Source organism: Trachymyrmex cornetzi, unplaced genomic scaffold (genome assembly GCF_001594075.2).
Source record: "Trachymyrmex cornetzi isolate Tcor2-1 unplaced genomic scaffold, Tcor1.1 scaffold67, whole genome shotgun sequence".
Taxonomy (NCBI): Eukaryota; Metazoa; Arthropoda; class Insecta; order Hymenoptera; family Formicidae; genus Trachymyrmex; species Trachymyrmex cornetzi.
In genome coordinates, this window is record NW_017299992.1 from 3419386 (window position 1) to 3447087 (window position 27702).

General features: G+C 36.6%; 1 protein-coding gene across 2 annotated transcripts in view; it reads left to right on the plus strand.

Moving 5' to 3' along the window:
- LOC108767321 (rap guanine nucleotide exchange factor 2) overlaps positions 1-27702 on the plus strand; it is a 115252-nt gene that overhangs the window by 12848 nt on the left and 74702 nt on the right. Inside the window, exons 2-4 of one of the 2 annotated variants that reach the window (XM_018517100.1) lie at positions 13037-13509; positions 18059-18186; positions 20029-20112. In XM_018517100.1, coding sequence (XP_018372602.1) covers positions 13441-13509; positions 18059-18186; positions 20029-20112 — 281 coding nt within the window. In that variant the 5' untranslated portion in view covers positions 13037-13440. Of the gene's footprint in view, positions 1-13036; positions 13510-18058; positions 18187-20028; positions 20113-26382; positions 27105-27702 lie in introns of those variants that run through there. The other variant, XM_018517102.1, reaches the window with a different exon arrangement.

A 27702-nucleotide genomic window follows, 5' to 3' on the forward strand; every position in this document is an offset into this window, starting at 1 on the left:
CCCTGTATAAACAATATGATAATAACAACGGTGAGCAACTACAGATAAATTATTATATATATATACGTACACATATACATATATTAGACAAGTTAGTTTAATTTCATTTATTATCAAGAAATGTTATCGCTTTTGTTACTGGATATAAATTTGTGATCGCCTTTTACGTAAGAATAATTTTATGTCGCCAATTCTTCCTTCTGTACTTGCTGCTTTTCCGATAGAAAAAAAGGTCGTTGCGCGACATCATTTTAGTTGTCCGTGAAAAAAAAACATATGTCCGTGATGACCGAGACAATTGACTTTTCGACGGTGCCAGGTGCGCGCGGACTTGGAATTCGATCGCGCAGCAGGTGAGCTGTTCGCTCGCGTGCTACTCTCCGTGATCTCGTGTGTGCGCGCGTATTAAAGCGTCCGTCGTACTATCGATTCGTTAGGGGAGGTTCAGTGACCATCGAACAACTCGGACTCCTCGAGCTCCGTTGTGTATTGGTAAGTCGTATATCGCGGCTTAACTGCAACAGTAGCGTCGGCATACGAATGTCACTGACAGCGCTACCAAAATACCAAATAAACAAAGTTAGAAAAGGAACCGAGTTGTATAATCGGGATATTCACCTATATTCACTTTGCACGTTTAATGTGCTAAATCCGATGTCAATTAAGTTTTGTTTGGCTAATGTACGGATGGCATGTGCAATGTGTGGAAGGTAGGAATCGCACATTCACATTTAGCTAAATCTCAGTGAGCATACAGACATTTAATCATTTCGTTGATTGCTTTATTGAGTTATGTTGAATCTTTTATTACATTTTTACAATCGTGTCTCTTGCTCTTTTAAAATATAGTTGTAAAAATAAAACAAGGTATAAGTTCTTTCGTTAAATGATATAATGTGCTTAAAAAAAAAAGTAAAGTTGTAGGAAAGATTGTAAAGATTGACATAATATTAATGTAATAATATACTTTGACAGGACGAATTGATTAAATGGTACTTATTTGTACAATGTACATTCTTGTTACATAAGAACATAAACATTTTATTGATTCGAATAGCGGATTAAATAGTAAATCTTCATTAGTCGTTCGGGCATGAATTATTCAGTATTTTCATGCGTTTTATGATCGCTCTACCTTTTGCATTTTGAATTCGGCGAAGGTTTAGGGATCGCCGTGATACGTAAAACCCGGGTCCTTGTGCAAAATTGATTACATGTTTCCCGGTTTACGACTTTTGCGCGATAGTCGATACACAGTACACACGCACGTACATATATAAAACATAACATCTCGAAGAAGGAATTCCTGTTTCTTTATGAAAATCAGTTGAACTAAATGTTCTATTCGAATTTTATGTACTTTATATGTCTTGAAGAATATATTTGTTATCAATGCAAAAATTCACAGTATCATAAGCATAAAAAGAAGATATAAAATAGGATTAAAAGAAAAAGATATATAATGGAATTAAAAAAAGACCATTATATTCCTCATCGTCGTGTAAAGCTCGAAGCTTTATCGATTTTATTCGAAGTACCTAAACAACGATAATAGAAAGGAAAAAATGATAGTAGATTTGCGAGGCAGACGGTATAATTTTGCGAGAAGCTTTTGCTATGAGAGCTTTGATGAGGCGACGAGAAGGAGAGCAAAAGAGAGCATAATAAAGTCGATTATTACCGAGCCGGTAGGTTCTTCGAGGAGAAACGTAGGAAACGCGGAGGAGGACGAATAGAAGTGGATAAAGAGAAAGCAGTTTCACTGTGTGTTGGCTGGAATTTTAAGTATTGTGCGTTGGCGAACGTGGAGTTATACCGAAAGTACTAGTACTTTGGCTCATTAAATCTGAGAATTTTCATTATTTTACTAGTAACGTGTGTAACCGCGAATTATTTACGTTTATTTATTGTTTCTGTCATATTTTTAACTGCTTACTTAATTCTAGATCGTTGATTTATTACAGACGTAAATAATGGACCAAGAACTCACGTGTCTTTGTTTTATTTATCGTTAAAGTGAACATATTAAAAACAGTATTCTTATATATAGATACACTTTTTTTTTTTGAGAAAAAAACTATTTGTATTGAAGTAAATTTTGAAACTGTGGAATTAAACGGTTAATTTATATGTAACTATATTGTAGATAATCGTGAGTACAGGCTATAGGCACTGTGAAAGTGTGAGACAAAGTTAGATGAGCGTTTTGTAGAACTTCCTACGTGTCATTGCTGCACATGCGCGAATTCTAAAGGTGCGCGTAAACTGCGAAACGATTAAGTATGACTAATCGCTCACGGAAGAAACGATGTGCGAAGGCTAAAAGGCAGCGATATCGAGATAGTGCGGGGTGCAATGCCTCCCGCGGCTAATCGCTCTTACAAGGACTCGTGTATATAATCATCAGACGATTACTATACGTGGAATTATATATGGAACCGGATTAATGCTTCAGAAAAGTCTTTTTTTTTTTTTACGTAAAATGATATACTACAACTTTATTCTGCAGTTCGTCGCTTTTTATCCACACTGATATTTCGTTCAATCCGATAGAAATTATATTTTGCGATTATATAAATGAGATATTTGAGGTAGATAATGGAGAGGTAACCCGCGAGTACTCTTTCATTAAAATTATCGTAGTCAGATAATTGTTTCTTTTTTTTAACTTGATTGCCGGAGACATTTCAATCTTGTGTGTTTCGTATTGCGAAATACACAAGATTACAGATCTTTATGAGGAATTATATAAATATTAAGTTTTAATCGAGCAATATAAATAATCCGTACACGAATGTGAAGTAAGTAATTTTAAGATAAATGAAATACAACGTTTTCGGTAATATGTAGAAAAATATTGTCAAAAGTATTCTCACTTTTTAATGAATGTATATGAATAATCGCGTTTCAAGATTCAAGGCAGACCGGAGACAAGGCTGTTTCCGAACAGAAGCCATACACCATATGCTTGCGGTTGTCGTGCGTGGTAACGTGCACACGCATGCACGCATATTTGAAATATGACACGACATTTGCGCGAAGCTTCACTCGTGCCCGTCGATTATCCGGACGTAATATCGATTACTCAATCGTAAATTCGTCTAGTTTTCTCGTCAGAAGAATTGACTTGCTTTTTACAAAAAAAATTTTTTTTAATTACAAAGGCCCGACCGAGTCCGACTTGTCGAATATTGAAGTATTAATTGACTGAAACATTTTTCGATCTTAAAAAAGTTTCATATTTGTATTTCTCTCTCATTTACTAGTATGGTTATAATTCTAGAACAGAGATATCGAACACATTTGACAAATCCTAATATAGTATTATCTTGAAATGTATATCTATATGTTTACTACACGGTAACAAAAAAATATCTGTAAAGGTCATATTGATAAAACTTATACTTTATAAACCGATATCTATATTTCCATCTGTGTGCAATTTATTTTAACATTGACAGGTTCAAAGAGATAACAGAATGGAACTGGATAAACATGAAACGTGAAACAACAAGAGCTGAATGCGTTATGTCACATTTAAAGCCTAATAAAATAAACACGTCGCAAAATTTCGTAATATACGTGCGATGTAATATTTGCACGTGGAAAGAGCGGTGAAAAAGGATGTTCATTCGTTTTTGCAAATCTATAACACTCGCCATAATAGCAACGGAAACCGCAAGGTATGACAAGCTATTATGATTGCGTGACGCGATTCGCACGTTTGTGTAAATTATTCCGCTTTCGATATTCTCGGATATTCGATTTCACGCGATGGATCATCGAGGTGAAGTACTCTCAGAAAGATCAATCTTACATTATAATTTTCTCAAGGTTGTGCATTGTCAGGAGGGAGAAAGAAATGCGTCGACAGACAATCCCCTCTGGTTTGAGGACGTTTTTCTCCCTCCTATCCGCAGAGATCGGCAGATGGACAAACGGAAACGACTTTTTACCTCGGCACTTGGTGCTGACTGGTGCGTGAGTGCATAAAGGGGGTATCCTATTTTTATAGTTAGCCGCTTCCTTTCGTAGAGTCTGTTTGCTTCCAATTCGGCCTATTATGTTATTTTTTTCTTCGTTTTCTGTGTCTCTTGGAACCTAATTTTCAATTTGCTTTTACGCGAAATGATAGATCTACTATACGAGTATATGTATCTCAATATGATGAGATACAATTTGCGATATCTCTTATGTACTTTCTGTCTTGCTATAATAGACCTAAATCAAATTTTATAAAATAGAATATATAATTTAGTACTATTATTTGATCTATTACGATTAATTTTCAGACTATTTGCTACACAAGGAATTGTAGTAAGAATTACATTCTTACCATCTCCATTCATTTCAGAACCTTTATTCTATACTTACTGAGAAATTGGATCTTGAAAAGTTATTATTGTAAGATCGATTTCACAATTTCGTAATAGGAATGAATTAACCTAGTAGCTCTTTTGAAATAACGGGATCTAATTTTCAAACATTTTCTGTGCTCATTTCAGTGAAAATAGATTTTCTTAGCGATATTTTTTCTCGAGGTATACTAACGTAATTTAAATTGTAAATCATCGAAAACGGAAAGTTGTTGACAAATTAAATATTAAAGATGTAAATGTATCTGCTGCATTTTTTATTTATCTAAAAGTACAAACTACTTAAAATTCAATTATAATGTTTTGACTGAATTTTGTAATTTTTCAAATATATTTTTTCATATATAATAAAAATTAAAGACTTAGAAACATGTTATTCGATGGCAATTTCGCCGCTGTCTCGGAAACGCCCTATATGAGCGTATTATGCGAGCATTTATCGGGTACGTGCGCGGAATGCATGCGTGCGTGCGTACGTATGTACGTGTACTCGTCGTCATGGGCGGCGATAATAATGCGATGAGAACTATCCCACGCACCGCGGATACGCACGCAGGAGCAGCGCCATCGGACGTTTTCTAGCTTCGGGGCTCTACTTTTCCACTCGGTTTTCATCCTTTTTCATTCGTTCCTATGCCTATCACCTATGCCTATGCCGGCACGCATCCGCAGTCAGAGTGCGTAGCGGTTTGATTGGTTTGAACGACCGCGGTGCGGCGGGTTCTCCTAAGAAGCGGTTATTACAGCCGGTTCGATGCCATCGTGATGAGCGCATCAGGAGCCTCCGCGTTGCTTCCTTCGTCGTCCTGTTCGTCGATCCACGTGCAAACATCCGCTCCATTCGACCGTTCACTTTGCCGCTTCGGTCTGATGCGAGGAATTATTTTCACGAGCTCCTTTCGATCGCGCTTTTACGAGCATACGTGTTGAAATACGTAGAAATAATTGACTGTTATTAAAAGAATTACATTCAGCTAGGAGAGCTTTGAATTTTAGATTGAATAATTTTTTTAATTTCTCTAATTCTCTTTTCTCATTCTATTGCAAACGAGGGAAACGTTACAATTTAAACTCATATTATATATAGTGATACTATCTTACGAATGTGATGATTAATATCGCACGGTATCTCGTAAGGTTTGTGTCAGATCTCGAAAAAATTATTGATTATTATTGGATGATTGCGATTAGTTCCACGATGACGAATCAAAAGAGAAATATTACTTTACGAGAGAAATACTCTAATTTTCCGTCGATTTTTCTGCCAATAAGTAATTCTATAGTATCGGTGACGACGGGTGACGAGTTTGAAGAGTTGTTCTCCTCGCGAGCAAAGTAGCCGACGGAGGTACTTTCCGGGTGGAGAAGTGCGTGCGAAATTAGGGTGAAGGAGGATGAGCGGAGGAGGGTCGGTCGGTACCCTTATACGAACCCTAGCTACGTGCTAGCGTGCTGACTGCGCTGACGCGACCGGCGACGGGCAGGCACTCTACCGTATTCATTCTCGGAAAGAATGCGTGTGCGCTTTGAACTTCCACGCTACTCATATTTTCAAACATTCTTACTATTCATGGACATGGAGCAAACAGTTGATGCCAGTTTTCAATGTGTTCCCCTACAGCACAAAGTTGCACAAAAGTTGCAGCAATATTGCAGAAATTTTGCAGCGATATTGCTGCAAATTCTGTGCTGTATAGATTAGGTGCTGTACCAGTTAGGTATATTACGCTAATAGTACAGAAAAAATGCTAGTTTTTTTAGTTTTCTTTTAAATTAAAAAAAATTGAATATAACCACATCGGATGCAAATAGTAGCATTTTTCTTAAATTATTCTTTCAACTTAAAATCGTATTAATTTAATACCTATACATATTTATATAATGTTACACATTTTAATTTTTATTGTTTTTTATGATAAATAAGTCAAACACATAATGTACACATTGAGACTTTACTAAGTGAAGATTGTTGAGTATAAAATATTATATCGACCATTATTAAACCTTTCCAAATAAGATCCACAGTACGCCGTATTGTCTATTGTATTTCTAGGGATTATTGCGGCCGCGGCGTTCAGAATTGTTTGGTGTTCACAACGTGGCGGTGGACTATGGCGATTGTTGGAAATTTTCCCAACCATTTCTCGTTTACTGAGTTTTCCAACGATGTGTGCCATTTAAAACTATCCACATAGCGCGAAAGCTGTATATTCTGCAGCGTAATTCACCGCTTCTATACACAATATGTAACTATGAGCACGAATCTAGGTGAGCTGGCTCAATTTGTTATTCCGTAACGTGAGAAAATTTTGCAAGTACAAAACTTACTGACAAGTTAAATTAGCGAAACTAAAAAATTAGTGTCTTTTAGGAAGCACGACGACCAATATATTCTGCGATATTTTGTTGAGTAAAATATGAAATTTTTTAGAAATAAGTGGCATTTATATTTGGATTTTTTGTTTGATGAGATTATTTTAAAAAGGAAATGGAGATATATAGTTATTATTATTTTACTTGTATCGCACAAATTGCTCTGCAAAGTCGGAAGAAATATTGTGCATTGATTATATCTTTTCCTAACTTGCATGAATGGAAATCTATGGTATCATATACATATTTCATGCAAACTAGATAAATCGAATAATTAAATTTGATATTATTGGTTTTAATTTAATGTTTTAATAATTTTATTCCTCTCCCTCTTTTTCATTTTTAATTTTGTTTTATCCAAACTTAATATTAAAACGTGCTTAATATTAAATTCGTTTTTATTAAAAAGAGTCGCATTCGTATATATGAACTAGATGTTTTGTTGCTTCAACGCGCGACGAGTGCGAGGATAGACAAAGGCGAATTAATAGAATGTCATATAAAAAAAAAGTGCGTAGATAAACGAGCGGGGAACGATCCGGTCGTTTAATGAGGATGTACGCATATTATGTTGGCGTAGGTTGCACGTCGCGTTTCTAATCGCGTCGTAGGGTATGTTAGCAACGTTAATAATGGTAACGGTAGCACGGATGTAATAATGTTGACGACAGCACGAACGCGTGAGAGTAGGCCAAGGATCTTCAGAGAGGCCGGTCATTCGGTACTGATTTACCGAAGATGTTTGATAACCTCATTAAAATACGGATAAAAAAAGTTCAAGTATACTATACGTCGTGTTTACGAAAACTTCGATATCTGTCTATTTGTTGTGGAAGTAGAGGAATTTTAAACATTATTCAAGCGCGTCACATAAAATTTTATATTAAAAGTGTTTTAGACATTAGTTTTTTAGTTATTCATAGAGTAGATGCCACAAATATTACGTTAATAATAATAAAAAATTCTTGTACGGTGCATTTAGATTGTGAATTATTAAATTTTTCATCAAAATTTATGTTCGCAATTTTTCTCTTTTATTAATTTCTTTGATTAAAATAATTATTAAAGTAAGCAGCTCAAATATATTCGCAGTGAACCTAAACGGTTTTTTTCAAATACGTTTTTAAAACAAATGTCTTTCACAATCTTACATAACTTTTAAACTTGAATGAAACAAAATTGTTCGATTACGTTAACTTTAAGCAAGAACACATTAATTTAAACTTTAAAGTACCCTGGACCTACCAGTTAAGAAAATTTCGAAGCGAATATCGATTAATAAGTATAAATTATTAATGTAATGTGTCGCGTTAAAATGTTTTAATTTTTAAATATGTTAGCTACTTATTGCGTAATAAATATGTTATAAATATTGTTTTGGAATATATATATATATATATATATGTATGTACGATATACGTCGAACGTATGTAGTTATTCTAGCAGGAGACTGCAGTGGAAAATATATGTATGCGAAAAAGGCAACGATCAATAACAGACACCTGATACTGCACTACCAAGCGTCTTTCGTCTTTCGAGAAGTCATAGCTGACGAAGGACGTATAGTGAATTTTCTTAGAAGGAGTTGATAAGATTGATAATTTTTTGACTGCTACGCATCTTTTGCGAGTGACAGTAATGAATGAAGACGTGCGATCGATGACAGGTAGTACGAATTATAGAAAAGCCCGATGTAGAAAAGGAGGTCAGCCGGGAAGCAGCGATATAAATTGTAATCGATTGTTTCACGACACGACAGAATAGAGACATCAAATACATCAGCCTTGATCCACCATTATTCGGACGTTTATGTTCTTTTGCGCCGTGTTGCATGAAGCTGTCAAAGAGAGAAACGTACGTTGGACACAAGCCGAAGAGACGAAGGGCATTCTGCATAGCAGCGTGTCGCGCTTTTAACAGACGGTCCTTTGTGATATTGCACGCTGTCCGAAACATCGCCGTCAGCATATCTGGGGGATACAATCTGGCTCGTTCGCCGAATATCCGTGCGCGCGAGTGACAAACGGGCGACAAACGCTGTTTATCCCATTCTAATCGCGCATGTTTGGAAATTCGATTGGAATATAGATCTCGAATCTCGCAGCTGTCACCGATACGCGCGCGCGCGCGCGATCAAGTTTCACGCTTCAATCTCATTCTCGTAGATATTGATATTGATGAACTTTTTCTTCTCCGCGCGTAGACAGTTTAAAAAATGCTTGCAACTTTCTTTCGAATAATTTCTCGATTTACTCGCGCTTGGCGCGCATACATGCATGTGTATGTACTTTTCAAGCAAAGCGCAACGGAGTAAGCGCGTGCTTCATTCTCGATTCCAGTTCCCGTTTCATTTTTTCTGCAACGCATCCACCTGCAAGCACTCGCGCATTTTGTTTCACGATGGTCACGGCACGTTTACGCTTACATACGGTGAATCCGCACGGTTGTCTCGACGATCTGCGGTTCGGATTACCTCGAATATCTTACCGTGGCGTGTAACTTTTCAAGCAGTCTTGGAGTTTGCAGCCACATTTTCACCGCACTACTAGTATAACACGCGGCGACCCTGCTCTTACGATTCTCGCTTGGCGGCAATGCAAGTCTTACACTAAACAAATAAGACAGTATTATTCTTATCTACGCTAAACACGTACGATGAGGAAATAAGAAAGACTTATCGACAGAGAAATTATTAGCCCGATAATTATACAGTTAATTCGAACTTTAACTAACTGGCACGTGATATTAACTGTTATATTTTCGTTGAGATTTTCGTATCTCTGGTGGTTTTATTTTCATACAATAATGATAATATGACAAATAAAGCTAATACATTTAATATTCGAAATTAAATAATTTTGTATATGTTTTATAAGTCGTAAATAAATCTTTAAAAAAATTTAATACAGATGATTTAAAGAGAGAGGAGAAATATTATTACATGTATAAAGAATATTTATATAATTTTTACAATATTTTTATAAAAAAAAATTAATTTATTTCTATATTAATTGCTATTTCTATATATTCAAATGATATTTTCACGTAACATTAAATGTTGTGATAATTTTAAAATCCTCTGTTCTGCGTTCAATTCTGTGTGTCGAGTGAAATAAAGATTAAATACTGTTAGTATAATACATTGTGACGTATACGGCGATGTAATCTGATTGTAATACAAATGTAATTGTGTAAGCTGAGCATCAGATATTAGAATTAAAAGCGGAGTATTTACTCTGTGGGTCTCATTTTACTTTACATAGGAAGGCAGCTTTACGAACTGCCCCATATACCGAGGATATTTTTATCGATGAGCCGTTTACATTCGCAGCCGAAGACAGATTTGACTCTTGGACCAACGCGTTGTCTAGGAAAGCATGGCGCTGTAAACAGGCCGTGACGCAATCTATAATAACAGCTTGATCCTTTTCTCATCGATTGAAATTATCTTCTGTAAATTGAATACTCTGATAAAGATCGAGCAATCATATCATAGTATAGATATTATGAAAAAAAATCAAGTTTTATAAGCTATTTCATAGCGTCATAACTGCACCGTATAGTTGATTTAACACGCAGTCGTATTTTTCCGCTAATTCTATATGTTATTTGATATATATATATATCATTGTGGTTCAGTCATTCTATACGTAATGAAATCACTTGTAATGAATAGAGTGAATCATCATACCTGTTCATACCGACAGATCGGACACATCGCTCCACAATGTTGCATCACAGCATCTGGATTTCCATTCGCGCCACGCCCATGCTATTATCAGCTCGTAGATTTTTACACGTCGTTGATAACAGTTGTTCATAACGTTTCGACTCAACGACATACGTTTCGACCTACATGCGAAATCACGTTCATGAGCATTGACAATAACTCATTACGGATCCACTGTTGTTGAACCCGGCATCAATCCGCCCATCCCCTATCGTCCATTACGGATATCGTTATGAGTTGACCCGATGGTCGATGATCGAGCACGATTAGTAAATTGATATACGCGCCTGCACCTCCCGCGTGCCATCCTTTTGTTTAACGGCGTTTCGCTTCGTGGTGCATAGGCGAGTCATGAACGAGACGCGGACTCAGCGTGTTTCTTTCATGAAGGGGAGAAAGAAAGAGCCTGTCGTGTTCGGGCCTCGGGCGGGAAAAGAAGAAGAAGAAGACGACGACGACGACGACGACGACGACGAAGAGGAAAAAACAAGTAGTACGAAGTTAAACAGAAACGATCCGCAAGGCCGACGAAGCTCCAATCTTCTTCGTACTAGCTAGTATCCCGTCATGCCAGCTCTTTCGAGATGTTCCCTCGTTCGTGTATGACTTTTATTTCTAATAGATTGCTTTCTTTCTCTCCAACATTCGCGTGTGAAAGTTTATGCAACACGGAAACTTGTAAACAAGTTTCGGTATACGCGTAATTCAAATGATAATTCGTTTAGAGGAAGGAAATTCTGTTGAATGCATAAGGTGATTCGGAGATTTTCTTTAGAAGTGATTGTAATGTATCTGATAAAGCTATATTGTGTTAAAACGAAAAAAATTATATTCAATCGCTTGTTTGCCATCTCCAAAACAAACAGGATGCAGGGTAAATCTTAATAACTCTTTATACATTTCTCTTTTTTTATCTTGGTATAAAATAAAATGTCTCGGAACCTTGAACTGTTCTGATAGATAATAGGTTAATGCGAAGAGAATATTCTCGAATAGCAGAATCGATTGATGAACAGAGGAATTATACATGAGTATCGGTAGAATCATTTCGACAGCACGAGTTATAAAGTTCCTTTTTTAGTGAAGATTGTGTAGGTGGATAGAGGAAATACACGAAACATCAGACTGATATATACGATTGGATACATTCGAGGTCGTGATCGATCTGTCTTGTCTGTGTCCGACAAGTTATTTTTGTCTCCTTCTAATCAAGAAACGAGAAAGTTCCACTTGTTCTCGATTATTTCAAAAAAATGTCGCTAGTTTGCACGTTTAAAATTATCTTCTGCAGTGGACAAATCTATTTATGTAAAAAGCTAGAGGTTGTTTCACATATTTATAAGGCATAATTTCACATTAATATGATTATTATGTGTGTGAGAATGATGAATTGCGAATGATGTTACATACCGGTTACGTAAAAACTTTAAATTAAATATCGTTGTCGTGATAATCAAATAAATTCTTAAGTGCTACGATCCAATCGAAGCGAGACCCAGTCCCGTTCCTTAAGGATCAAGAACCTCTAAAATGCGTTGTCGGGTTCATGGGTGTTGAACGTAGCGCCGAGAGTATACTTGCATGACCTCGACTTACCGCTTTCAAGGTAGTTAAGGTACGTACGTGCCTCGCGTGACGTTATTTATTCAAGGTCGAAAGATGCTTCCAGAAATTGAACAAAATTATTTTTGGGCTCGATTGAATCTAATCTCTTTCCTTTTCGACGGGCAATGTTCATATAACATGTACACTTTTTTATTCATTTATTGTGTTGTGTGCGACCACCAAATGGTCATTTATTAATTTTATTTATTTATTGTATTTTTTATCATATATAAATTTTTTTTATCAACACTATTTATGTTTAGATCTTTTATTTAGGTTATTTTATTGTAACACGTATTGTATACTGTAATAGTATTTTACGTAATATGAAACATATATTTCTATATATTCAAATTCGTAAATTGATTACACATGGTTTGATCTGATATCGAAATGATCTATATAATTTATTATTATTTATTAGTTATTTTTAATCCTATCTTTAATGTAAAATGTGTAAGTTTACATGTATGTGTGTGCTTACCACGATTTACTGACAATGAGCTAAGATTATTAATTTATGTTAACGATGCTCTCCAAGTGTTGCAAAGCAGACATAATTTCCACTGATCTTTCTAATTCTGAAGGAGTTAAAGGTCAACATGTTGACCTTCAATTGTTTCCAGTTTGGTCGATACGTGTTGCATCTGCAGGTGCACCTTAACGAGCGACTTCCGATCGCGACGTTTATAATTCTACTTGCGTGATTCATAACGGTGCATTTTATCGTCATCGAGAAATTCAAATCCGTACGAAAAAGAAAAAACTCGTAAATCATTTCCTTAAGAGAGTACCTATGATATATTTGAGATTTGCAAAAAAAAAAAAAGAAAATTGAATAAAAGAAGAAGAACAGAAAATAGATTGCTTAGCATAAAATGATATTTAAAATGGCATGCCAAATAGTGTATGACTTATTTTTCTTACATTTTCTATCTGTCTTCTGTTGCAGAATCCCGTATACGAAATCCACGAAATCGAAAAGGACGCATTGTAGCTGTTATAGAAATGCTGAAGAATTGCCAAGATATTTTTCTACGGAGATATTGCATGTTTTTCGTTATTCTAAAGTTTACGTATCGCGCGTGATGTATATACAGTTGATAATATCTGGAAAGATCGAACCTATCTCGCTGAAAGAAGAATGCAACGTATCTCATGAAGACTGATAAGATGATAGAACGGCTCGTCTTACAAATAGTTGACACGGTGTCGTGCGTACGTTATTGAAAATCGAAGATCGCTCCTTCGATCGGGGGTGCAGGTGGCGATGTTCAGAAACGAGTATTTAAGCAGGACACGGAACTACGCGAGAGCTGTTAAGAAAAGGACCGTGGTATAGTCTTACGGGCTATTATGACGGACTACTTGGATCCACATTTTGTTCGGGCTCTCTGCCGTGATCCAGAAAGACGGACCCTCCAGGTGGGTAAATAATACTTATTCTCTAATACTTGAGGTTTCTTTAAAAATATTGATACCCATCGATTTTGCGAGCAATTTTATGAGCATACAGTCTATTCGTTTAATATTCGTATAATGGACATAGTGTACAATTATGAGTGTGCAAATTGTATGACTATACAAACACACACACATATACATATATCCAGTTCTGTAAACGCGTACATTCACAGCAGCGTAAAGGTTAAAGGGCATCGTCTGTATCTTGAGGCAGTGCTATCTGAACTTTCGAAACTATCAACTTTCTGTTACTTTTATGTAATCGAGACATCGTTCTTCGTGTAGATCTTCCATAGACTGATAATTATTTCATATTTGCTGAAAAAGAAGAATACGATAAAATATCATTGAAATCTCGAGAGAACTTTTTAATAATATGAAATGAGACGAACGTATTTTAATTGTCATGCTTCATTAATGACTTGTCATAAATATATTTGGTATTAAAGTGATGTAGATTTTGTATTTTTACTTGTGAAAATATACGCTTCCATTCTTTATAAATGAATGAATATTATGAAATATCAGTTTCCAAGTAATTAACAGATCTCTTTTTGCGACGTTCGTACTGCAAATGTTGATTAAAAGTTCGTGAAAAATGTACGAATCATGTTTGTTTAAAAAGTATTCCGCGATTCAAGTTCTACTTCATTCCTCCGAGTTTTAATTAATCAAGTATTTGTCTCTTGAATTATTTAATCGAGTCACGGAGCAGAGTATATTGAATCTTTAATTTCTTTCTCTTTTATTTGATTTTTCATCCTTCTTTTTCTATTAATTAATCAAATATCGCGTTTACATGTTGAAATAATAATACATATATAATATCTAATGTACGGGGTATGGTTCTAATGTTCGATTGGATTTCATGTTATCATATACATGAAATTTTTAATCGTTCGGGACAAAAAAGATTTATTATTCATGGTATTTGAGTTATAACATACATATTTATGGCATTTTATTTTTCAAAAGTAATAGATAGACCGATATTTCCTATGACCAATGAAAAACATTCAACGTTTGATGATATTGGCATCAACATTTATATTGTAAATCGGTAATCCGAGGAGAAATGTATCAACGATGTATGAAGAACGTTTCCAAGAAACATAGCATTATAGATTGTGTAGACCGATAATAGTCTTAGAAAGTATAACAGCAATATATTCTTTGCACTGCTAGGTCGTAAACATCTCAGATAGTATACGCGTGCGACTAAAGTACAAAGAGAAAGAACACTCTCTTAATTACGAGGTCGGATCTCTGGGAACATCTTCTGATACAAACGCAAACAAATTCTTAACCGCATGTAGCGTTTCTCCGTATGGACTTAATTTATATATTGTTTCTATAGGTTAGAAATATATAGTGTACGTACTTCTGATTCTAAACATTATACATATATTTCTAATTTGAGAACGATATTTTTAAAAGAACATTATATATACATGTATAAATTTCCGGCTGATATAGAGGAATGTTTGTCCGGAATATTGGATAAAAATTTTTTCAGTGTTCCTTTTATAAAACTCGTTTTATCGGAACGCGGAAATCAATAATTTGTTGTTTATATACTAATCATCGTCACGACATGCACGATGCCGGTGAATACACTTTCTTAGCGAGTCTTTCGACAACATGTTACGCCATCGTTGATGATCCGAGAAGATTCTTCGCTAGTGTCGTTCTCTACCGGCGAATTTATTTCGCATATCTAACTTTCTCACATTTATCGCAAAAAATGTTATTGTGAAGCTGAATCTTCATCTAAAAACAACAAACATTTAACCACTCAACTGAATCTTGGGAAGAATCTCACGAAAGAAAGAAAAAGGCTGAAAGAATATCGTATTTTATAATAAAACGTTTTTTTTTAATGTATCGGCACGTTCATAGAAGTTTTGTATTTATTAAAATAATTCAATATAATGAAGAGCTCTATGTATATCCAACCTCGCTTTATGTCAGTGACACGATAAAACAATTGTTATTCAAATAACGTACGCTTTATCTCTGTACGCTCGCAAAGAGAACTCGATGATAATTTGTAGTCTCGGAAATACCTCGTGTAAAGAAAAAGCAGCAGTATACAGATAAGATGTAGTGCGTGTTAGTTTATGCACTATCCTTTTCTCTAGATGCTACTGCATAGCATGCAAATTTCAGAGGTAGCGATTTCTGATCTTGTATAATGATGATAGTAGCGTATTTACCTCATAAATTATACATAACTCCGTAACAGTCGAAAACTTAATTGTCCATGATGAACAGGAATAATTTAGATTTATGTCCGCGAAGTGGATTCCCTCTAAAAAATCTCACGGGAGACACGAACCGCGCATCGTACGATCCGTTCGTGAAGGTCGTCCGGTGTTCGCTCCACTTTTCGTGCGAAAAAGGAAGAAAAGAGTCCGAGAACGCGCGCCCTGGTATATAGTGGTAAAGTCGAGCGAGAGTTCGCTCCCTTTTGCGTGCGAAATGTTTTCAGATCCAGCGCAGCGTCTTCGAGGTACTTAGGCGCGTACACTGCACGTTCGCATATTTATAATCTCGTTTGGTCTCCCTCGAGAGAGTTCGTCGCGCTACGATGCGCCACATCTGGCGACACTTAATTCCACTTTTATAAATCCTGCTCCCAAGTTCTCTCGCCTTGTGATACCCGACGATTCTGTACGGTTGAGATAGTAGACCTCAAGTTGAAGCTTAAAACGTAATTACGTGAATTACTCGAATTTATGTACCAAAATCAACAAGTTTATTACGTAAAATGTCCATTTATTATACAATATCATTTGAACTAATAACTTATTTTCACGTGATTTCTCTGTTTGTCTCTACAGTATTAATTCAGCAATTGCGTCGATTATATTTTTCTTTTTCCCCAAATAAAAATTGCATAAATAAGGATATTCACAGCATACGTGTACAGTATAATATTTTTAGACGACCGCTTCTGCGAAGCTAGAATCGTAATGTGTTGCAGGAAGAATGTAAAAATGAAAAATGAGATGTACTGCGGAAAACCGCTTTTGCTGCCGCTGTATATATACATACATACGTACAGGTATGTACATCGTACGTGTTTCGAACATAGGCCGCATAATTCGTTCGTAATCGCACGAGAAAATGTAATTATCACGGTGAGGGACATTTTCGGAATTAGTCGAACGAAATTGGTATCCCCGCACGCGTTTAGAGTCGAGTCAGTGGTGGTTTGGGTCTGTTAGATACGTCGTACGTTTTCGCATGGTATAACGCTGATTGCGGTCGGCATCCGCAAACAATCCAGACGAAACGGCGCCGGCGAGAGTTGGCTCGAGAGCTGAAAACGGGTGTACGTCCCGCCGGGATGGATGGAGGGATGGATGGATGGATGGATGGGTAGGCAAGTTCGATCAGCGATCCAGCGTGAAATTGTGCGACGACCCCACTCGCGCATCTAACGGAGGTGACTCGAGGGTAATTAGATTTGCGATAATTCAGTATACGGATCAACGTTGTAACGCGTCGACACGAATGTTATTGCGACTCAATCAGTCAATATGTATACAAGGTACATAACGCGAGTTTAGACTATTAACTTTGTCATCTGATACTTGTAATTTTTAATTTGAAAATGTTAAAACATGTAACAAAAATTTGAAGAAAATGCATTGGATTATTATTTAGCTTTTATTTATTCGTACGTAAATATTATTTGTATATTATTGAACTATAACAAAGTTAATCCAAATTAATACTGTGAAAAGCGTGTTAGATCATCTGCTTAATTTGGATATACATATAATAAATGACGGATGTGTATTTTTGTGATATTTTTAACATTTTGTCATGTCACTCATATTTTGGTTGATGCATAAAATTCACGAGGGTCTCCCATCATTCATTTGTGAGTGACGGTTCTATTTATCCGAATAAGAATAATTTTACCAAGTGTATAAGACGTAAAAAAACAATAAAATGTTAAATAATATATCAGGTTCATTAAGCTCAATGCTTATCGCGATTTAGCAGGTAAAGTTGTTAATTAAAAATTATATACTAGACATACAAACGCATTAGATAAGGAAGTTAGGGAGACATAATGCGCGAACGAGCTTCTGCAAAACATGAAACGGATGAAAATAGCACATGGTAAATGCACGGTATACATTTGTTTATTTATTCGTGGAAATTTGTAGATCACTTTTATACACCGATTCACTGCCGTTACTGATCCACCGACTTCCTTCGCGTGCCCTACATTACCAATAAATAAATAGATCGTACAGTGAGGTAACGAAGCAAATTGGATTCGTGACGATCACTTTAGCTCACTGCAATTTTCTGTTAAAGTTACCGCGATCGTCGTCGCGCAAGACGCGTGTGATAGTACCGATTAGGAAACATGTGAGCAACGATCCTTTCGTACAGGTCGTTCAGTCTCGCTGACTGACAATCAGCTGGACCTCCTCAAATTCGAGCGTCATATGTATTATTTGTATTATTTCCTCGCTCTCTGTTTCAGGACTTGCAAATCATATATTATGGGTTACTGGGTCTGGAGGCCTTACGTCCATGTAGAGACTCCGTTCTTCGCGGGCTCTGCAAAATCGTACGTTACGAGAGACACCATGCAAACCATGTCCTCTATTAGTAAGTATTACATCCTGAGTACAGCTCGAAAAACACGAGATTTTTGCGCGTAAAATGTCAGTTTTGCATCAACCATTTTCCGTCAATTTTCGAGCAAATAAAAGAAATATATGTATAATTAATAAGATATTTTTTAAACTCGTTACATATTAAATATTGCTTTCACATTAATGATCAATTTTGAAGAAACAAAGAATATTGTGTTAAAAAGATAGTTTTAAAAAGAGATACGTTTCAACGAAATGTGCTGTAATTTGAAGAATCACGAGAATTTCTCAAATATTGGAATACTTTCATGAAAGAAAGAGATATTCTACGTATAATCCAAAGTTTCGTTATTGTGGAACTTTACCAGGATAATCTGGGAGAGTTGCCAGTTATTGATTTCTTTATTTACCAGCATCTCTCTATTTGTATTTTATTTTAAAATTAGAGCAAGATATTTTGGTTTAAAAAGATTGGTACATTCGAATGTAGGACAATATCTTTTTATCTTGAAAGTGAAAATTGAAATTATTCGTGCGTGTGTTTGTGTTAATTTAATTTCGGAATATATTAATAATTTAATTAGAGGAGTTTAACTTTGAGTACTCTTGAATATAATTATACAAGGGCTATGTATGTACATATGTGAGGATATCCAATGCTTGTATTTGTGATGGAAAATGAAATGTATGCATTAAAAAATTTTATTATTAAAAAAAATTGTATAAATTTTAATATCATAAAACTTGAATATTTTTAGGCTGCTTTATTTTTTATTATTGAAAGCGCTGATTTAAATACATTAGATACATGGGCATTGATATATTTAAATTTTTATGGACGAATATTCAATATGTGATCGAATATTCAAACTTTCTGAATCGAAAATTACGAGATTAATTATAATTTTAAACGTTTACAAGAAATTTGTGGAAAGAAGAATTAAAAAAATATCTGAGACGTCACTCATAAAATAACTTATGAACGGAGCCATGGTTGTGCAATTATATGTACCAGTGTTGTTCTTTTACGTGTAAAAAATATGATAATTTATATCTACATGTATACAATGTAAACTATGTTTTACGTGTTATGTACGTGAACGATTATCGAAGCCCTTGTCCTTTATCGTTGCAATGGACTGAACTAATTTTTCTGTTTCGCTTATACATTTTTATTTATTAGTATTAAAATTCCATATATTAACAATTATAAAATTGAATAACTTCTTACTGAATTGTATATATTATCCAGTTTATAATAATTTTATCATATTTTACATTATTAGTATCGTCTGCATAAAAAAATATTCATGTAAACTTAACATAAACAATATGTAAATATTTTATGTAAACGGTACAATCCTGATATCTATGTAGTATATGTACCATGTGCAGAATGTGATTATATCATATGCATTGTACCTTCAGATGTAACTTAAATTTCACAGAAATCTTCTTTATCGACAGTATGATAATGCCGCGGAATTTTTTTACCGAGTTGCGATATTCTCGTGTATCATGAGAGAAACTCTTGTTAACTCAAAACTATAGATGTCGTTACAGGTTGCGTTCTTCGCGAAAAAGAGATATATAACGTGCGAATCGTTTGAGAAAGATGATTAAACGAGATGATTGAGAAAGATGATTAAACGAGGAATTTAATCCGCGCGATAATAAAATTAATTAATTAATTAATTAATTATTTTTATTTTCAATGATTATATACTGTGAATACACGCACTCTTTACAATTCGAACAACGTTTACATAATTCTTCGATTCATTTGTTTCAAATAAATATATATAGAATGTACGTACACTGGCAGTAAATAGAATGTTATAATTATAATTTTCAGCACCGGCGAGTTGGCTACAAGTTGGTACATACTTCTTTCCGGCTCTGTATTCATCGATGGATCCATGTTCCTCCCTCGTTCAAGGTAAGATTATACAAATTTGATGTCACATGGAATAATATTTTTATTTTTGTCTCATGAAGCAAAACAATCTTTTCCTTTGTATGAAACGATTTCATCTCTTGTTCCCATTTTTTTTTCTACTGTCATATTCACGACGTGAAAAACGTGAGAAAGCACGATGAACTTTCTCTTGATGTATGCTCGTTTAATTGACTTTTTATTTATTTATATCTGGTCTCACAGTTACACGCGAAAGCCAAAATAGGGAGGAAAGGTCATGTATATTTCTAGACATTCAACTGACATTTCCGTTAAACGAAGATATTCATAATCTAATATAGGTCGTATAATCGTAAGGGAACGTTTGCTATGGAAGATTTGTTTTCTAAGAAAACGCACGCTGTGGACGTTTGTATAATGGTGCACGAAATAGTAATGTGTTTTATTGCGGCCAGATCTTCATGCGTGGCATTTTTTCAACGGTATAAATTCATCGTATCTTTTATTTTTTTTTTTATTTTTAATATGTACCGAATGGATTTTATATGCGAGGAATCCAGAAATCAATCGTAATACGTATGTACACTGTAGCTTCGTGTGGATACCAAGTCTTGACATCATTTATACTAACATTATCTTTTTAAATAAAATGTTTGAAAAAGAAATCGGATTATCTAATTTGTCTTTATCAAAAAGTGTCTAATGCTTGTTTTGTTTTTGAAAAATTTCTTCAATTGTTTTGAATCAAAAGATTGCTTTTTGTAAAACTGTGAAACTTACAAAAAATAATCTCAAAATGAGGAAATTATAAAATTATAATGTATATTTTGAAAAAATTTTATGTCGTTTATGTTTTAACGAAGAAATAAAAATTGAAATTACTATGCACGTACATTATAGATGTATAAGAAAACTAGAAGTCCGCTTTTCGAAACACTTTGTACATAATAAAATGTCTCATTATTTCACTGTTCTCCCACGCTAAATTTGACAAGCAGAGTTACAATGAGTGTATAAAGCTTATATTGTTGAATTTAGAGATGTTTATCACAATGCAACTCAGCAGCTAATGGATTAATGGTCGTATAATTCATGCAACGTTATTTCGAGACAGCGTACGTCACATGTAGATGCAGAGCGCTCGTTAATTGGCCTCTCCGTCAGTGTGTTACGCTCATAATTTTCTCTTTTATAATTAATATCCTCTTAGCCGCTGAAATTTTCATTAATCATACAATTTTTAAATACTTTCGTTGAGTTTTTGATGTCGTTCATTTGAGAAGGTAATAATTCTTCATTTACACATGTAAAAGAGAGTTCGTGAATAACTTTTCTTCCTTTTACACAAACAATGAATATTATTCAGTTTTTATATATTTATATGAAACGGAAAATGCTCATTCCGTGCAAATGGAAAGTAATATTCTATCTATTATCACTGGTGAATTAAATCTTGAAATTTTACAAGGCATTAATCTCTAAAAAAATGTTGAAGTTTGTAAAGGTGAGTCATACAGAATTCAAATATTGAACGTGATAAATATAATGATTAAAAAGGGATTAATGTAGACAATATCGTTTAAAGAGATAAGTTGGAACTTCCGTGTTTAGTGTACGGCGAACTGCGATGTAACTAAATCGATACTTTATTTTGTCTCTTCCGCTTAAAGAGACTGTTTAAGCGGAAGGTACACGCTCGTGCACGATGGGTGCTCTTCTTTACTGGCGCACGATGCCGCTTATGGAAAAAAAAAGGGAATGTGGAGCGCTTATTATCCGCGGTCATCACACGCTCGGCTGCCGCTTGGTGGAACGGGACGCTCTTTCGCGTTGCATGCGTGTCTGATGTGCATAGACGAGCAGACGACGACGACGACGACGTAGACGCGCGCGAGTACTATCATAAGAGAAGCGCACACTGCCCGATTCCAACAAATTAATCTCTCCACGACCGTTTTAATGCGCCGTTTCCTCGTTCTTCCTTCCGTCCCCTCCTCCAAACTCGTGGTCCTCTCAATGACAGAGCAGACGCGACTCACGCGACGTCGCTCTAGCGTGTCCGCAACGTATTTCCGAGGGAAGGAAATTCTAGACGATGTTCTCTGTGTATATTCGCGTATGTGTGCGTATGCATTTCCACCTGGGCTAGCTGGAGGAAAGAAGGAGATGGAGAGATGGAGATACGTTTGACGGTGCAAACGAGAGCCGCATTGGCGTCCCATGGGTTGCCTCGACGCGACCCCTCGACGTTCCCCTTCTCCGTCCTCGGTCTGCACGTAAAAATCTGTTGGCGAACGTGGGGCGTGGTTACGTGGGAGAACCTTCTCCTCTCGTTCCCTTCGGGATTTCCCCTTACGTTCCTCACTTCCTCTCCTCTCATCTGTCTCTCTTTCTCAATTTAACTCCGCTCTTTCCCACCGTCTCCGTATCTCTCCCTTTCTTCCTCGCTCTTTTAGTCTCCGTCTTTTTTCCGTTACCAGTATCACCATTTCTCGCCTGTCTGCGATGATGAAATGACACTTTTCTCCTTGTCTCTCAATTTCGCGTCTTTTTTTTCCCCTGTCTATACGCCGCTCATTCGTTTTACATTCTATCTATGTTCTTTTTATTTATTATTTTGCGTGCAATACTCTAAGAATACATCCTATTATTATAGAATATACAATTAACTCTACTATTCACTTCAAATTTTTAATTTTACTATTTTTGTGGTCTTTTTCTGGTCGTTTTCTCTAATTTTTTTTAGCTGTACTACCCAACGCGTGTTTTTATATTATATATATTTTTTTATCTTTTCTATTTTTATCTCTTCTTTATAATGTTTACGTTACTTAACAGTTCTTAATTCTCATTGTGTCTTCAATTCTCTTGTCTCTCTTTCTCCTCTACTGCATAACCTCTCATTTCGCTGGTCTCCTCTTTGTCGTTCGTGTCGAAAATTTACGAACTCGCCCGAGAGGTACTTCGGTATAAATGGCAGAGAAGAGATCGGCCAGGTTGAACAGTGAGGATGAAAGAGGGATAGACGAGGACATCCTACTTAAAGCGATAGTCTGGTGCGACAGAGATGGAATTAGAGAACGAAGTAGACCGAGAGAGAGAAAGAGAGAGAGAGAAAGAGAGAGGATAAAGAGCATCGATAAAGTGAGAAGGGCTATATGTGCTGTATGCACCACTCAGTGCTGTATGCACTACTCATCTGATCAATACCATTGTTACCCAATTTCTCAATTTCATCAAGGAACAGTAATCGATAAAAGGCAAAATATTTTATTTTGTGAATTCTTATAGTACTTGAAATTCATTTTATTTTTCATAATTATTTCATTACATTTTCTCTCTCTTTGTAGTGTATGAATTAGAATATTTTATTACGATAATTACAATAGAACACTATCTCAAATAGAACATCCGGAGTTCTGACTTTGCGTTGTTTATTATTGTTGCAATTTTCTTTTTTATCGTTATATTTATTAGTGTATATATATATACATGCGGGTGTGTGTGTGTGCTAGTTAATTTTTTACGATTCGAATGCCAAGTCTTGTGCGTTACGAACAAGATATAACTCGTGCTGTATAATGTCACATCGACGCAATTTGAATCGGTCATCTGATATAAAAACAACACGCAACACGATCACTATAATATAGCATCGATGCAATTTTAATTGGCACATTATATAAACTGCGCCGTACAATGTACTGCGTTACAAGCAGTTCGAAAATAGCGTTAAAATAAAATTATATTATAAATATCGACAAAGTTTTTCATTATACCCACAAATGCATGCAATACCTATTCTAATAACACATTGATGCAATTTTGATTAATTATTCAACATTTCGTACAAAACTAAACGTGGCACAATGTCTTTCAAGTTAATTATATACAAACTTACACATACGTACACGCACACACTCACACACATACGCACACATTGCCTCATTTTTATGATATGTATAAATTTATTGATTTAAACACCTGACTTTTAAAGTATATAATAACGAAGTTCAAATGCGACAAGTGAAATATAATCGGTTGTAGTAATTTTTGAAAGTTTCCATGAAAATTAAAATAGGAAAAATATGAAGAGGGAAAGAATGAAGGGGTGTAGGAAAAAAAAGCAATAGTGAATCACGAAAGTGAACTAGAAAAGTGAATAAATTTAAACTCGTAAAGAATTAATAGGGTGATCAACTACGATTTATTTTACATAATTATCATTACGACCACTTTAGATAAGAGAGAAATTATTATATCACGCATCATATATTCTCATTGCGAAACGTATAATTTCAATAATGAAATTACATGAGAAGTATGACACATAAGAAAAATATTTTTCAAGAATTATACGTCTCTCGAGCGGTTGAGCGTAGCGACATTAACTTGCGAAAGCACTCGACTAGCGATGATAGTTTTTCACGTCGCGCCCACATCCTGTAAACACTCATTGGTTCTCGACGGAAGGGATCCTACCTAGTACGTATACGTTGGGTACGCTCCTGGTAAACATGAGAAAGAGAGAAAGAGAGAGAGAGAGGGAGAGAGAGAAAGAGGCCGGCCTCACCTACCAAGAGAACCTCCAGTCTTGTCGAGAGTTTCGTGGCGGTCGGCGAGCGTTGCGATTAATAGCGACTGCACCCGCGAATCGCATTCCGATCTCGCGATTTCCAGTCCGGAGTCCGCGTCCGCGTCCCTCTCTCGCTCCGCAGAGATGCGGTCGCGTCGGTCATAAATCGAGAAAACGCTAGGGAGAAACTTGTAGGATGAGTAATATCAAGACGGTGTCTCGGAATTGTCACTCGTCCGATGGTATAACTAGGGTTGGAACGTGAGATCTGTGCCGAATATCGGATTCGCGGATCGGCGCGCCGCGCCGCGATCCGATCGATATCGATGGATTTTATAGCGACACTCTCGCGAATCCTTGATCGCGCGCCTCCCGGCTCGTAAAACCGGATGCAATCTCGTTTCCCATCTGGAAGTGACGTAATCGCGCCCGAGGAGACGTTTGTTTCGCGCGCCGTTGCATAAAACGTTGCATGGGGCGCGCGTAATTTCCGTCAAGAACCGATTAACGTGGGATATCTGTAAGACCTTGGAATTAAAGACATTAGGAAAATTACCAGCGGAAAGGAAGATAGAAAAAGAAAAGAGTGAGAAAGAGACGCGAGAGAAAAGATATATACTTTCTTCGAGCTGAGTACCTATATACTTAATATACTTGGTTTCTTTCGAGCCGCGTCGACGAGCGACACTATGCACAAATTCTGCGATACGCTCGAGATAAGCGCAAAAATATTTCAACGCTTTCTACGCGGGACGCAAGAACTGACCAAGTTTGTTAAAAAATTCTGCTCTTGTATCTAGTTCGATCGCCAAGAGACAATCGAAACCTGTTGCCATTGCAAGAAAGGAAGGAGAAAGTCGCCGCTGAGTACATCCAATTTCGCCAAGTCCGCGTCACATCGACTTACGATCGAAGAGCATTCTCTTTGGAATCCTTCGTGTGCCCGTCATCTTTCGATTTCCGCGGAAACGGAATGCAGGATTTGTGTTTCATGAAAGGAAAGTTGAGACTTGAGATCCGTTGTCATTTATGAAAGAGGGGTCACATGCACGTCTCTATTTGGCGAAAATCTCCAACTTTTCTCAAAGTGTCTTGTTACGAAGTCACGTTGAAGAAAGAAGTCCTTTCAAAGATAAAAGTGATTTTTCAAAGATAACCGCGGCAAAGCGACGCGCCAGATGATCGAGCGACTCGTTCGCAAGTTCTGCAACTCCGTGCAGTGACCCGCGCGCTTACACGATACCTCGTGCTTCGTTTCGCTTCGCAAGACCGATCAGTGGAGTAATCAATACGCCAAAAGTTTTTCGCGTTTGTGATAACAACAACAAAATATAACAATCGATTAGCCGATAGCGAACATTCCAGGACTTTGTACAATCGAATCGCGAATTACGGCGACCGCTTTTACGAAGTGAAGCGCATCCGCGGAGAGCGCAAGAATCGCTTGACGAGCATCGGCGAGTTGTTTGGCGGGGTCGGTTTGGTATTCGGCGCCGCGCGCAGGAGAGCGCAGGAGGACTGACGAGGACGCGGATTCGAGCGAGCGAGGCTCTTGCTTGCTCACTGAGCTGACTGAGCTCGCTCCGCGCGATAATCGTCGCCGTTCGCTTTCACCGCAGCCTCGGCTCGCGGCGGCCGCGGCGGCCGCGGCGGCGGCTGGCAGGTACGGTGTACATATGTGTGTGTGCTATGTTTGTGTGGTGTATTCCGTAATAAATCTAATAGCAAGTCCGGAGTAACGGTTTACGACGAATATTATTCGCTGTGAGCAGGACGCGCTTATACTCGCGGTTCTTTGCGAGAAGAGCTGGCAAACGGATTGCATCTTACGACATTCGTGCGGTTGAGAATCGAAGAGAATTAGCGAGGAGGATGAGAAGTGGGTCGCGATAGAAACTTTTCGAGAGTTCACGAGGTCCCGGAGAGTGACCGACGGTTTGGATTGAATCTCGCGCCGTCTCGCGCCGTCTATCGCGACTTCCGCGCGGACCGCAATTAACTTGTCCACGGTCAAGAAGTAAGCGGAAGAGAGCGAGCGCCGATATTTCAACGCTGAGCATTTCGGGTGAAGGGAGATAAGATCCTGACGACAGAGAGACGGTAGCTCGAATGCGCGGCAAGTTCCTGAGCTTATTGCTCGTGGTGTGTACGAACGCGATTTATCGGATCGATCGATCGGCTCAGTGATAAGAGCGCCAGATTCCAGCGAGGTCGATGGCGATGTCGTTGGCGTGAAGACCAGTGAAGACACGAGTCGCGAGGTGCTGCACTACGTGTATCGCACTTGGTCGGGTGGCGCGTCACCTCTTTCTCTCTCTCTCTCTCTCTGTCTCTCAGAGAAGCCAAGCAGCGCGTAAAAAGCCGGCAAGCTGGATGCTACAGACGGTGCCTCGCCCCCTCCGCCCCCGCCCGACATTACTGTCACGCAGGATGACCGGTGAGAAACTTTAAATCATTCTTAACGACTTGAACCATATGTATATACGGAGATAACGCGCGGTAAAGTACGAGTAGAATGGCGATTACGGTGTTATTAAAAATGCGTGCTTATACATGACAGGCGAATGTAAAATTGTTTTCCACTTTGAAATTGAGTTCTCGAGGACGTATACTTCATATATATATAATTAAGTAAACGCTGCACGCGTCTGTTTATTCAAACTTAAGTGAATATCGTTGTCTAATTATTACATTCAAAGAATGTCTAAAGGATTATCATATTCTTTTTTAGAAAGTTATATCGCCGCAATTTCTTCAGTAATTTGTACTATTCTAGTGAAAGGTTTCAAGACTATCCAATATTTAAATTCAAATAGATTTCTTTGATGCAATTTTTATAATTAATAAATTAATAAATTCATAAAAACTGTGTAGTAAATAATAATTATTAAACAATTAGAATTTTAAATTAAAATTAGCTATGAGTGAAAATAATATACTTAAAAAATTAAAAAAAGAAAGATTAAACACAAAGAAAGAATATGTTTAATAAGGTATAGAAAAAAGATATTAAGAGTATTATTATTTATTGAACA